General features: G+C 37.3%; 1 protein-coding gene across 1 annotated transcript; it reads right to left on the reverse strand.

Moving 5' to 3' along the window:
• Positions 1–748: 748 nt before the first annotated feature.
• On the reverse strand, positions 749–14,015 carry LOC114362780 (bilin-binding protein). Its single transcript, XM_028318309.1, has 4 exons — positions 13,830–14,015; positions 7,445–7,658; positions 5,801–5,902; positions 749–1,392 (listed from the first exon to the last, which is right to left on the reverse strand). Exons 1-4 carry the CDS (start codon positions 13,935–13,937, stop codon positions 1,202–1,204), a joined length of 615 nt encoding a protein of 204 aa, XP_028174110.1. The 5' UTR covers positions 13,938–14,015; the 3' UTR covers positions 749–1,201.
• Positions 14,016–14,530: the final 515 nt, after the last annotated feature.

The following is a 14,530-nucleotide window of genomic DNA, read 5'->3' on the forward strand; positions in this document are numbered from 1 at the left end:
CGCTTTCATCAAAATATAGTGGGATTTGAGAGACGACGTTACCAAGGCCAGTAAACTGAAAGCACGATAGGGTTAGATTTTTATGAGAAAAATCTTCTATGGAACATGACAGGAAATTATAACTTTTCATTTTTAATAAATATTTGGACTCTATTTTAAATTTTCTCTTGTGAGAATGAATCTTAAATGGATGTTTGGTATGTTTTAATAATTAGAAAGAATGAAAGATAGAAAGAAAAAAAAATTTTGCATCAAATTAAATCATCTCTATGTTCATGTTTCATACTTTCATTGATATGAATTTTTCAATTTTTTACACATGCAAGCAAATTCAGAACAATTTTTTGTTGTTATTCTTGTTTCTAGGTTATAAAGCAATAAAAATAAGCTATGCATAACCCATGCGCAAAAATACTGTAGACAGTTGTAATTTGTTATCTTTCTCACCTATCATGATCCTTCAGATTGGGTACGACAGCCTACACGAGTAGATAAAAAAAGAAAAGAAGAAAAATGTGTTGACAAAAATGGCCCTTCGGGCATAGTGTGCAAACCTAAATCGATTTATCAAATCGATAAAATGTTTAATACTACGTATTTCCTTTTTTTGATTTTGTTCCCATTGAACATTATCAATTTTCGAGAAACAAACCTTAGAAGATAACAAAAGCGGATTAATTTTATCAATTCAATTAAACTAAAACATTAGTAAGTATTGAGGATTAAAATAATTAAAAATAAAACATAATGATGACTTAAATAATTTATTGGAGACTTACAAACTAAGTATTCCGAATTAAAAATGTTCGATAAAAATAGACATTTATACATACGTCGAAAAAATGGATAGTAAATATTGCTCGTGCATTGCTCATACAAACTACGACTAAATATCTTATTGTAGTTATATTAATTCTCAAAGAAAAGTATTTCCAGATAAATAATAATACAAAAAAGTCCTCACGATGGAATTGACCTGAAAAACTTATCACAGCAAGCTTTTAAGCGACCCTACCATTTTTCGGGTATAACCTACAAATATCTATTTCTAAGCCACAAATTATCAAAATTCACTCGCCGTGCCTTAGAACAGGCGACAGCACATCAGACTATAATTTTTTGTTGTAAAATATAACTTATTGCTACGAAATAAGATGCCAAGCGTGGCTTGATGTGCCGTCGTCTGGATTCCCATAAGTCATTATTGCTTCTTGACTGGGCTGTTCGGTTCGGTGATGGTACTGGTTCCCTCGTGCTTGCAGGCTTCCTCGGAGAAGTCGGTCTGCACCAGTTTGGAAGCGTCAATGTCTTTGTTGCTTGCGAAGAAGGCATCTACGGCGGTCTTGGCATCTCCTTCCAGGGCCTTGGTTCGGGAGAGCACCCACACGAATTCTGAGGAGAAACAAAAGAGTTAATGTTTGGTCTTTTGGCTGCTATAATGAGGACTTATCCCAACTCTCATTCTAAACGCTGCAACTCCTGTGTAGCCAGGAATTACAGCTTGACGCATATAAAAACCCAACCAGTGAAGGTCTAGTTTGTCCCGGGGTAAAGTTAAACTGTCATTGGACGCGCAACGAAATTAATCAGAAGAACATAGGAGGAGTTCGAAATTAAGGTTCAACTAAGCAATCTGTGTAGAATACAATTTGACCGCCAACAAAAACTCAACCAGTGAAGGTCAAGTTTGTCCCGGAGAAAAGTTAAACTGTCATTGGACGCGCAACGAAATTAATCAGAAGAACATAGGAGGAGTTCTAAATTAAGGTTAAACTTCGCAACTCCTGTGTAGTATACAGCTTGACCGCCAGCAAAAACTCAGCCAGTGAAGGTCAAGTTTGGTTCAGGGAGAGTTTGTTGACAGGTAGATTTGGTATAGATTTAGAGGATCTGTGTTCGATGCCCAAGTGCGATGCACAAATCGAAAAATCATTTTGTACGAGTAATTTTATTATTGTTCCTAGTGGTAAATACATTAAATTGTGTCAACAATTAATGATTCCGTGCATCAAAGCTATGTTAAGTTGCGTTTGGTGCGATTGAGCCATGTCAGTCGGAAGTGGTGGATCAATAAAGTCTGATAACAGATTGATTAATGAACTACAACCCACATGATAGTACGAGTATGAAAAAGATTAGAAAATCCATTGGCAACTCTGTTATGTTCAGAACGATTTTAACGATTTAAGGCGACGTTTAAATATTTTTTTTAAAATGTAATGATGACTGGTACATCATCAGCACAAAACATAGGCATAAATTATTGTTGAATCGCTTTATAATGCCACACCGTCAGCAGGTACGTGAAAATTATTTTTCAACTTGGGTATACCAATATTCTGAATTTGCATCAAATAATGGCAACTTGTGCTGATAATGAAGGTTACATATAATTATCGTTTGATCATTTGCAAGCAACAAGCTATCAGTCATGTCTCGAATGGCCGATATATTTTAGTGCAATTGTATGATACTAATGAAATTCACTTTTATTTAGACACGTACGAGTACGTAATAATAATCCTGCTGATATCTGATAAGATTAGGCCCATACGCATCGAAGTGCTGTTAGATTGTTGCTAAGCTTTTTTTAGCACCTAATAAAGTAAATGTGATGTGAGGGTATTAACACAGTGCCTGATTAAAACAAAAGTGTGCGGAAAGCGACAATCTTATGCTTCAACCACAGCAACGGGTGCAGATCGCCATCGCTGGCGCGATCTGTGTCCTTACCATGAGTTTACGTTAAGTGTGCTCGCTAGCGACTGCGTAAAAAAATGACATTAATTGTATGACATATTGTGCAGCTCCCCTAGCGGCTACTTTCAAGAAACAAAATCTTCATAAAGATTTTTGACGTACTCGCTAGCGAGCACACGTAACGTAAACTCATGGTAGGCACACTGCACGCATTGGTGTGGTTGTAGTTTAACCGTTAGATTTACTGGCAACTAGTGGTGACTGATTATGTTCTGGCATTTCTTCTCAGTACTTGCCATAATTATATTGTCTAGCGCTTGTAGGACCCAAAACATAAGGACAAGGAAACATGTAAATGTGGTCACAATTGAATAAAATATTTTTGATTTGATTTTACTTCCACCCGCGTGAAATCTTGTCTATCACAGAAAAACATTATCTTTATAGGGATATTGACGATGGAATAGATAACCTTGTAAAAATCTAAGTATAGTATAACGCTACAATATTTCCGGATACTTATAGCAAGACAGTTTGATAAGCCATAATAATCTATCTTAATCCTAGTTTCACAGTATTGGTTTGATATTTTGAAGGTTTACACGTTTAAGGTTTACATTAGATACAATCTTACCAAATTCGAATAGTACTAGAAAAATACTAGTCATAGTTATGTAATGATAAAAACGGTAAACATGGTTAGTAGGTACTGCGTTGTTGTTTTTATTAGAAAAACGTCGTGGCCTAAGCTTCTTCACCATGGGCCACAGCATAATGCTGAGTGGGGTTCCATAGCGATGCGCTTTTGCGACAGGGTGGCTAGGCTATGCTCAGTTCACTTTTTATTTCCTTGTAATACTATGGTGCTATTTCTAACTTTTTTCCGTATAATTTCTTTGTCCTTAACTAAGTGATGTTCATCGTATTAAATGTTAAGATCTTTCTTTCTTTAGTTTTATAAAATATAGTTTTTCCCTCTTTCTACACCTATAAGTGGTCTCACGATGCTTTCTCCGTCTTTCTACTATAGAAGGTATAAAAGGATTACATTTTCAGTACAACAGCAATTTGGTGCCAAAAACTCAAAATGTTGCCAATGCCCGATGAGAAAACACCGATATCACCTGGAATTCAGGCGCAAATTTTATATAATTCTACTTAAAAGAATGAGTAGTAGCTAATAAGATCGATAATCGAATTCCAACATCTCAAATCCTTATCATTAAAGCCCGTAAGTATTTGAAGCGACCATGCGATAGGACAATGGCCTTATCACGCCTTATCTAAGTATTACAAAGAAGTATCGGACGACATACATCCGTATTTATAAAACCAAACATTTAAAAACAATAGCTAGGTATATTGGCCACAAGAAAATTTGATTTTAAGACTAGCAATAAAACTTGCAGAAGTTGACTTCCGCAAGCTGTTTACCACTGTAAATAGCTGTGACAAGCCAACTGCAAGATTTACATAGTGGTGACAGCTTGGTGAAGTCAATTTCTGCTAGTCTACTTAATATACTTATTGCTAGTCTAATGCCCGTTTTCATCATCAATCCCTAATTTTTATGTGACCCCTATGGTAACAAAATTCCTGTTATTTGTCACCATAGGGGTCACTTCAAAATTAAGGATTGATGGTGAAAACGGGCATAAACCTCGCTATAGGTAGAGCTGATTCTAAGTCCGCCTGTCTATCTACCGTAATGTTCCCTAAGTCTGTCGTCGTAGGTAACAATAATTTTAAAAGCATTGTTGTGTTTAGGAAGTTGGAGGTTATGTAGCCAGTTTCCGGACAAAGCTCGCAATAACTTTTGGTCTGATTATCACTATCCATCAGGTAAGATACAGAACAAAGGCTTCCTTATTTTGTTTTAAAAAATGCTCTACCCATAAATATTTAAAGAAAAATAAAGACATTTTAAAGTCAAAATATCTGTAATCTAGACTTGATCAAGCCGCATGTAAAACAACGTGACTAATATTTTTATCTGTGCTACGTCACACGTCATTACCTACCTGTCGAAAAGTGGATCAAAGGTGGGTAGACACCTGCATCGCAAAGTAAATAAAATTAACGACAACCTATAGCTGTTTAAATTATTAAAAAAAAATAAGACGGGTATTCATTCAAAAATAACATCAAATATATTTGTAGTATATAAAGGCTGATTTAGGTAGAGTTATTTTTATGAAATTAAAAAAACCGTAAATACGTAACCTATTTAAAGTTTGAAGTGAAAGTAACTCAAGTCAGTTCATTAAAGTTCTTGATGAACTTGCAGTCAATGGAAATAAACTTATCAAAATGGTTACAAAATAAGGTCCAATTTTAATAAAAAAATATCAAACTACTTACACATGCCTATGCAATTATGATTTATCAAACGCGCATGCGGTATCGCATGTTTTGGGAAATACAATTTAATCTTTATTGGCGTTCGATTCATATTCCATTGCAATAAAAGATTACAATCGGATTATTTTGCGAAAATTAGGCTAAAAGGACTTTGATAAACAACAATATCAATGATTTAGTGATTTTATCCTGTCCTACCTATATTCAATTTAATTGAACGCTACTAAACTACTGAACCGCGACTAACTCACTCCTTCACTCATGGCTTTAAAACTGAATGTTAAATTAACAGCTCCATAACCTGTCAGTTAAATTATAATGCGTTATTCATTTGATATTACATAAATACCTGAAATACAAGATTATCAAAATTATTTCATAATCATCGTTTTTAACTATTTCTCATGACTCAATCGGACCGAAGGCTTAACGTACCCTTTGAAGCACGGAATTTCTTTCGTCCGAAAAAGAAAGATTTTCCGGATTTTTTTTTCGGAAATCAAACCCCTTCCTTCAAGTGGTTACTCTCACTCTTTTCGCACTAGAAGGGGTAAAATTTGATTCGATAAAATCCCAAGATTCTTGCAAGAGTAAGGAAAAAAGAGCATCTTCATGCGGTCAGGCATGAAAATCGAGATCTAGGTCGGCTCGACGGTCCTAACTGGTAGACCTGGAGGTACAAAATAAATGTCGCAAAGCTAACGCTGTGTTTTAAACTAGATTTAAAGATGTACAATACCTTGGTGGGAGCTCTTCTTCTCATCACTCCTGCACGTGTAGGCAATGGCGTAGTTGGTGTAGTCTGTGGCGACGACATTCAGGGGCCGCTCCTGGGACTTCTCTGTAAAAAAGAAAACAGACTTGATAAAAAAATCTTTAGCTTCAAACTCCTCTAAATTTTTCTGGTAAATTAGTTGCATTTTTTTATGCAGGACAAGGCAGTTATCTCTACGAGTCTTGTGTGACTGCATACGGACGCGCGCACGCACCGCTTGTCGTTGACGCGGTGACTCATTCGTTCGCGAGAGAGAAAAAATGTCTACCAATACCACAAAATCCAATACTGTGAAGTGTGTAAACTGTAATAAATGAGGTGTTGGCATTCTTGCGTAATGTCCTGGATTTTATGGATGAGGAAAGCATCCATCAACTGTGCACTTCCTCTTTTACAGTGGAAGATATCGCTGAAGCAAAGACACTTCTCTTCGAATCGATACCATCTGTAAAAAAGATGCCGCTACGCCGAAAAGATGGGAAGAAGAGAAAGTCAAAGGATCTTGATGACATGATTGCCCTGATGAAAAACTTCATAAGCTCCCACCGGTCACCTTTGATCACGTTGATGTGACACGACTCCTGAGGGATATTTTATGCTTAAAAAATCAACTGTGTGCCCTGGAGGAAAAGGTAGTTACAACGGAAAAATTCGAAATGCTCAAGCAAGAGGTTGACCATATGAAACACACATCTATAATTGATAATTTCTCGACTAAGGTAAATAAAAGAAGAGGTGCCTGCTTGCAAAGTAGTTTTGTGTTAGATAGCGGTCCTATCGGTCTTCAATATGAACCGGAATATAGATCGCCGCTGCAATCAACTGTCGAAAAAGTTAACGAACTGCCCTCGATAGCGGCACAATTATCATACACAATAATTGCTGAGGATACGTGTGTCCCTTTCGATTGCATGACAACCGACGAAACTTCACTGGTTTAATGTTGACAGTAAAGCTGTAGATCTTGACTTCATGGGAGTTGCAGCAGTGGGGATTTTGCTGGGTTATCTAATTTTGATAATTATAATGAAAATAAACAGTAAAGTCATTATTCTCAACTTCATTTTGCTATTGGAGTAAGATTATTCAAATCACTAGAGTCAATGCCTGCCATTCGATTTTATTTTCTCTTATGATTGAGAGTTTCTACTGGTACTGATTACACAAAGTGAATACATAATAGGTACTTAAAACGTATTTAACGGGAAATAACCGAAACATATTTAACTGATTACCGCTTGATAGACGTCGAGTTTTAGGAAATGATTTTAAGAGATTAGTTGTTAATGATACCTTTTATAACGTTTATTACTCAGTTAATGATCAATTGGGTGCAGCAATGATATATAGGTAAATCTAACTAAATTTTAAATAAACAACTTGAAACAATCGAACTGCCTAAGGCGGGAGTCGAACCCACGACCTTTTGCTTGCCGGGCGAAGCTCTTCCAACTGAGCTACTTAGACACTGGATGAGGTTTGGCAGTAAATTTTTTTCAAGTTGTTTATTTAAAACTAAAGTCGTGGTTTATCTTACAGATAAGTTCATATCAGAGTCTTTAGAGTAAACTTTTGTACGTGTACAAGATGATATTTTATCTATCTTACCTCCAAAGTTCAAGGAGACGAGTAACTTGGCGCTGCCTTTGGCGTCATCAGCGAACTTGGCAGTTCCCTCAATGACGGCCAGGACTCCGTTGATGACGTGAGAGTTCTTGACCTTGACGGTCTCTCCGTCAACCGTGTATTCCGCTTTGCCGCATTTGCCGCCTTTCTCCGCTGGAGTCTCGAATTTGGAGATCTCGTACCATGTGCCTTGGTACTGTAAATAAATTAAACTAAATAAGTCTATTAACTGAATAGCTAAACGATTTAACGCGCGCGTCCCTGTTTCAAAAACCGGGATAAAAACTATCCTATGTCCTTTCCCGGGACTCAGACTATCTCTATGCCAAATTTCATCAAAATCGCTTCAGTGGATTAGGCGTGAAAGCGTGACAGACAGACAGAAACGGACAGACAGACAGAGTTACTGTCGCATTTATAATTATAATATAGATAGTTAGATCTATAAAAACTACAATTTAATAAAAAAAAATGTCGATGTCGAAACGGTTTGAACAGGATGTCCAAAATGAGTCCCACATAACACACTGGCCATCTCCATCGGCCAGTTGGTATGCGCAAAGCATTTCCCAATGAAAAAAAATAGTACCCAAAATCTTGGCTGCATTTCCACAATGTACTTATGACCAAACTATTGCGTGGGCCAAGAAATGCACCAGCTCTTTCATCACCAGTAGGAGTAAATTAGCCGGTTTAACCTTTTAACTTATAATCATGATAAAGGTACCTACTACTTATTTTAACGTGGGTTTTCCTCAACTCTACCTATTGTCAAGTTTTTTGACTCCTACAAAAACCTGCTAAAATATTTACACACAACGCCCAGCGTTAAATCAACACAATAACGTTGGACAATTTACGTAACGCTCTACAATAGAATGTGGGCACAATAGACGTAATAGCAGAGGCGTCCCTTCGGGTTGATGAAGCGTAGCGGCTGGGCCCCCCACTAAGTGGACCGACGACCTAGTGAAGGTCGCGGGAAGAGCCTGGATGCGGGCAACGCAGGACCGGTCGTTATGAAAATCCTTGAAACGATTGAATTAACGATATAATTAATTAAGAAATCGAATTGAGTTTTTAGTACTACTTAAGTTATTTACTTGAGAAGTTGTACGAACACTTCAGTTATTGGTTTATACCTCACTAAAACCCTGAAACTACTGATTCTATTTTATTTTCCCAAGTGGCCATGAAAATCTAGCGGTTAATAAAATAAATATAATGATCAGCAAAAAATATTATACTAACTTCATGCTGTGATGAACCTTCTGAATCTCTTGTATGAGTTATGTAGCTTCAATTAGTATGAATATGAAGAAGTTAAACTTGTTTTTTATGTTGTTGCTATGTGATTCCATGTACACACCTCCTACGTACAAATATTACTCATATTATGTTTGTAATGCGAGCGTTTAAGGTAAAAATAAGAATTCTTGAAACCTACATAAATGTTTTTATTGTTTTGTTGACTTTTTAACAATGTGTAATAATGTTGGCAATTTTTCTTGGATTCGTTGATTTATTAAGTTTTGAATGGACATACCTATTAGTATTAGGTCTAATTATCTCCAAATTATCAAATAAAAATTTAAAACAAAAAAGTTAAAAAGGAGGGTAGAATGACATCAGAAGTACCTACAAGGATTTTTTAGTACATAAAACTTATCGATAAGGTATGTAAGATATTTTTAGGATGATAAACCGTTTGTAATCATAGGATCGATCCCAAATCTTATCAAGTTATCATCGTGTGTCACTTTTAACGTCTAACTGATAACAGCATTATGTTGTCTCATTGACAAATCACGCTATGGGTGGACTATGGGGTACTCTCATCATCATCAGATCACATAGTCACTATTGAACGACTTGTCGTGCAGGGGAAGGTTGAGGGCACAAGAGCGCGCGGCAGTTCGCCCATGGGCTGGACTGACCAGGTGAAAACCGCACTAGGTGGTCCACTCCACGAGTGCACAAGAAAGGCTGCAGTGCGGGAGGAATGGCGACGGATTGTGAGGCTTGCAACCGGACCTGGTGTGACGACCACAACCACTCTGGCAAGAGTGTAGCGACGACGAAGAAGTCACTATAGGAACCAGACTCTCCAATTATTAGGGGTAAGTAAAGGATTTGGTCTACATTTCTCATGCTGGCCAGAAGGAAAGGTCTGATGTTGCCATATTTATCCCTTAGTCGCCCTTTAACACATCCTCGGGAAGAGTGGAGATGATCAAATTCAACTCAGTCAGAACCACACAACTAAGAGGTTCATTATCATCAGGTCATGTAGTCACTGCAGGATCATGACTCCAATTTAGTAGGGTCAAATGGAGGATTTGGTCTACATTTCTCATGCTGGCCAGAAGGGAGCTCTGATGTTGCCATATTGATCCCTTAGTCGCCCTTTAAGACATCCTCGGGACAAGTGGGTGTGGTCCCATTCAACTCAGTCAGAACCAGTTAAGGGGTACCCTTCATTACCAGGTCATTTAGTCACTGCAGGATCATGACTCCAATTTAGTAAAGGCAAATGGAGGATTATACCTACACTCCCCACACCCGTATATCCAGTACGGGTTGGAAAGACCTGATGTTTGCATATTTCTTGCTTAGTCGCCTCTTACGATGTCACAAGAAAAGTGGGTGTGGTCCTTTTCTATGGTGCCAGAACCGCATAGCTAAGTTGAGGGTGCAGCAGGAAGCAGGGTAGAGCCTATCTGTTGCTATAATATTTGAGTTAGCTGGATAACGTTATTGGTCTATTTATCAATAGGGATGATGACTGGGTAATGAAATCGAAATTCTATTTAGTCCGTCAGACAGATAATTAGAAAATATTAGACCCATATTTTTTACTTTTTCCATAATCGAATAATTACAGTATTGTAATTATTCGATTTCGCACATTTGAGTAAAAATTCTACTCAAGCGTGACGTATCGCGCCATTTCAACTCAATATAAAAAATATGAGTCTAATATTTTCTAATTATCTGTCTGACGGACAAATAATTGAAATTTTGTCATCTAGCCTATTGTTTTGTATGGCAAAACCTGTACCTAATTCCCACTGACAGTTTGGAAAGAAAAGAATTATTCACAAACGATGCTTGCTTTAGTGAAGCAGCAAATCGAACTCACAGCGTTGAATAGAGCTCTGTGATAGGTTCGTATGTCACCCTGTGCGTGCACAATGAGACCGCATAGTAATGTTTGTGAATACGGGCGTAAGAATCTAAATCGAGCTAATTTCCATTTTTGTTTTTCCTTTTTTTATTATGATGTTTTGTGTTTCTGAACAAACATTTCATTATTTTTGTTGTGAAGTCTTTTCAATACTAATAAGTACGACGCTTTAATGTTGCTACTCTATCTTCTATATTTAAAAAAGCGAAAGATTACTGACTCACTCATCACGAAATCTCAGAAATAGTCCAGTCATTTAAGCTTAAATTAGGTAAGAATCTCGGAATTCGAGATATCCAGCTGTAAGTCTGTAAATACTTGTATATTGACACCCTAAAAGTTGTCTCAAAACCTACATATGGTAGGGTGTAAGCAACTATTAAATTTTAAGGTCAAAGGTCACAAAAATCGGTTTTTTGCGCTTTTTTTGGAAATATCTCATTTCCTATAGGTTTTTTGCTATTTGTATTTATTATCAATATTGTAGAATACTAAATTCTCTACAAATTTTGTTTAAAAAATTTTTTTATACGGTGAACCGTTTTCGAGATAGAGGGCGGAGAGCGCGCGGTCACTGCATCACTTCAGGTCAACTTAAGCGGTTTAGGTTTTTCATACAAAAGGATTTTCCCGCTAATTCCCGTGGGAATTTCGGTAATTACTTGTTGTAAATAAGCTTTAAGTTTACTAAGGTACCTACATGCCAAATTTCAAGCGTCTAACTTCCGTTAAGCGTTTAGATTTTTCATACAAAAGGATTTTCCCGCTAATTCCTGTTCCCGTGGGAATTCCTAAGTATACTATAACCTGCCCAGGTGTATGAAGAATAATTGTACCAAGTTTCGTTAAAATCCGTCGAGTAGTTTTTGTTTCTATAAGGAACATACAGACGGACAGACAGACAGACAAAAATTTTACTGATTGCATTTTTGGCATCAGTATCGATCACTAATCACCCCCTGATAGTTATTTTGAAAATATATTTCATGTATAGAATTCTGTCCGTCTGTATGTTCCTTATAGAAACAAAAACTACTCGACGGATTTTAACGAAACTTGGTACAATTATTCTTCATACACCTGGGCAGGTTATAGTATACTTAGGAATTCCCACGGGAACAGGAATTAGCGGGAAAATCCTTTTGTATGAAAAATCTAAACGCTTAACGGAAGTTAGACGCTTGAAATTTGGCATGTAGGTACCTTAGTAAACTCAAAGCTTAGTTACAACAAGGAATTCCCGAAATTCCCACAGGAATTAGCGGGAAAATCCTTTTGTATGAAAAATCTAAACCGCTTAAGTAGACCTGAAGTGATGCAGTGACCGCGCGCTCTCCGCCCTCTATCTCGAAAACGGTTCACCGTATAAAAAAAGTTTTTAAACAAAATTTGTAGAGAATTTAGTATTCTACAATATTGATAATAAATACAAATAGCAAAAAACCCATAGGAAATGAGATATTTCTAAAAAAAGCGCAAAAAACCGATTTTTGTGACCGTTGACCTTGAAATTTAATAGTTGCTTACACCCTACCATATGTAGGTTTTGAGACAACTTTTAGGGTGTCAATATACACGTATTTACAGACTTACAGCTGGGTATCTCGAATTCCGAGGTGAACTTACTATAATGACTGGACTAAAACTACAAGTGCTAGGAGTCTCAAATTTTGCATGGGGGGTTCCTTTTAGAACGTAGGTGCTCACTAAGAGGGGATTTTGCAAGATTCAATCCCTAAGGGGGTAAAACGGGATCCACACGTACGAAGTCGCAGGCGGTCGCTTATTTCCTATGTATGTGTCCCAATAAAAACTCTACATTACCATCGAGAAATGTATAGGCACGTAAACGACAATAAAGATACCGATGATTCGGAGTAATAAAGGAACTAAATCAACCAGTGAACTGGATAATCGATGTAATTTGATGATTAATCGATTACAGCCACCCAGCGTGAAGGTCAGACTTCAATTGATAAATCTGCGATGACAAGTCCTGCATGGTGCATTCAATTGACTTCAATTTGCACAAAAAGATAAAAAGAGTTAGTCATAGTTTTGTTGATAAAAAATATTGAACCGTGCATCGTTCGTTCGTTTCAGCCAAATGACGTCCACTGTTAGACAAAGGCCTCCCCCAAGGCTTTCTATAATGGACGGTCTTGCGCTGCCCGCATCCAGGTTCTTCCCGCGACCTTTACCAGATCGTCGGTCCACCTAGTAGGAGGCCTGCCCACGCTACGTCTTCCAGCCCGTGGTCGCCACTCAAGAAATTTTCTGCCCCAACGGCCATGGTCTCTACGAGCTATGTGCCCCGCCTACTCCCACTTGATTTTAGCAATTCTGCGAGTTATGTCGATCACTTTGGTTCTCCTCCGGATCTCCTCATTTCTGATTCGATCACGCAAGGAAACTCCTTAGCAAACCGTACATAATAATATTATTCCCTGATATATCAGTCCGGATTAAAATTAATTTATTTGTGACCAGCTGACCCGGCGAACTTCGTACCGCCTATGTTCATCAGAAATAATGTGGGATTCCAATGGTGAAAGAAATTTTCAAATCGGTCCGATAGTTTTAGAGCCTAAATTCAATACCAAATAACCCGCCTTCTGGCACAGTCGGGTAAAAATAATCAATCGTTATTAAAATTTCTTAGCGATTAATCGCTTTTTAAACTAAATTTTTAAATAAACAAGTTGAAAAAAATTTATTCTCGCCTTTAAAAGTTCGATTTTTTCAAGTTGATTATTTAAAAACAATCAACCCTTGCGCCTTTTTAATAACAAAAGCAAAAGCTAGTTAAAACTCATAAAACTATTTTTTTTACAAGTTGGCTTTCTAAAAGCACTTTTACACGTCCCAGTATTAACCCTACCACTGCTTCGGGACAATAAATGGACCAGAGTTATGCGTGCTGAGAAGAAGCAGTGCAAGAAACTCAGTCACTATTATTGTCAGCCTCTTTTTCAAAGTATTTAAAAGGCACATAGTCCTACTTCCTACTATCCTACTAATATTATAAATGCGAAAGTTTGTGTGGCTGTCTGGATGTTAACATGTTTGTTACTTTTTCACGCAAAAGCATAATTTATGACGATCTGTGACAAACTGAATTTCACGCGGGTGAAGACGCGGGCAAAAGCTAGCTATAAATAAGTTCATAAACCAACTCACCGCTGTCACGTTAAAGTTCTCAATCGGCTTCACTTCTGGACACCCCCCCTGGTGGATCACGCTGGCCGAAGCGACCGCTAGCAGAGCTGACGCGAAAAAAGCGAACATTTTTAAATTTAAATTCGTAAGTAAATGCCAGATGCGCGCCCAACGATAACCTATCGAGAACTGACTCTCTTGATGCTGCGATCTCTATATATAACCCCGGGGGTAGAGGTCACGACCACCAGCCAATTTTCGAAGAATTATTCCATTGAAGTAATTGCAGAGAGTTCTAGACCCTACAATGCTCTCAACAAATTGGTTTCAGATGGTAACATTTAGTTGTGGATTAGATTTTGGCTAACTCTTACGCCTTAAGCATTATGTAACAAGTTCAAGGTATTGAAGCCATGAGGTAGGTCTGTGAATTATTTTTATTTGTATTTAAAAAATGTGTTGCTAAGCGCAAATCTCGCAAACGGCTGGACTTATTCGCCTTCGAATTAATTAGGTATAATTTTCGAATATTCGTGGAAATCCGAGGAAAGTTCTTGTGAAGAGAAAACGTCGGAAAATTGTTTGGAAAAGCTAGACATGATTTAGTTAAAAATATTTTGAAATTCTGTGAAATTGTTCATGAAAAATTTTGGAAAAGATACTTGACTCTATCCTTGTCAAAAACCATGTGAAAATTATGAGATACCGATCATGCATTAGGA

This window comes from Ostrinia furnacalis, unplaced genomic scaffold, assembly GCF_004193835.3.
Source record: "Ostrinia furnacalis isolate ACB-3 unplaced genomic scaffold, ASM419383v2 OfSCF6732, whole genome shotgun sequence".
Lineage (NCBI taxonomy): Eukaryota > Metazoa > Arthropoda > Insecta > Lepidoptera > Crambidae > Ostrinia > Ostrinia furnacalis.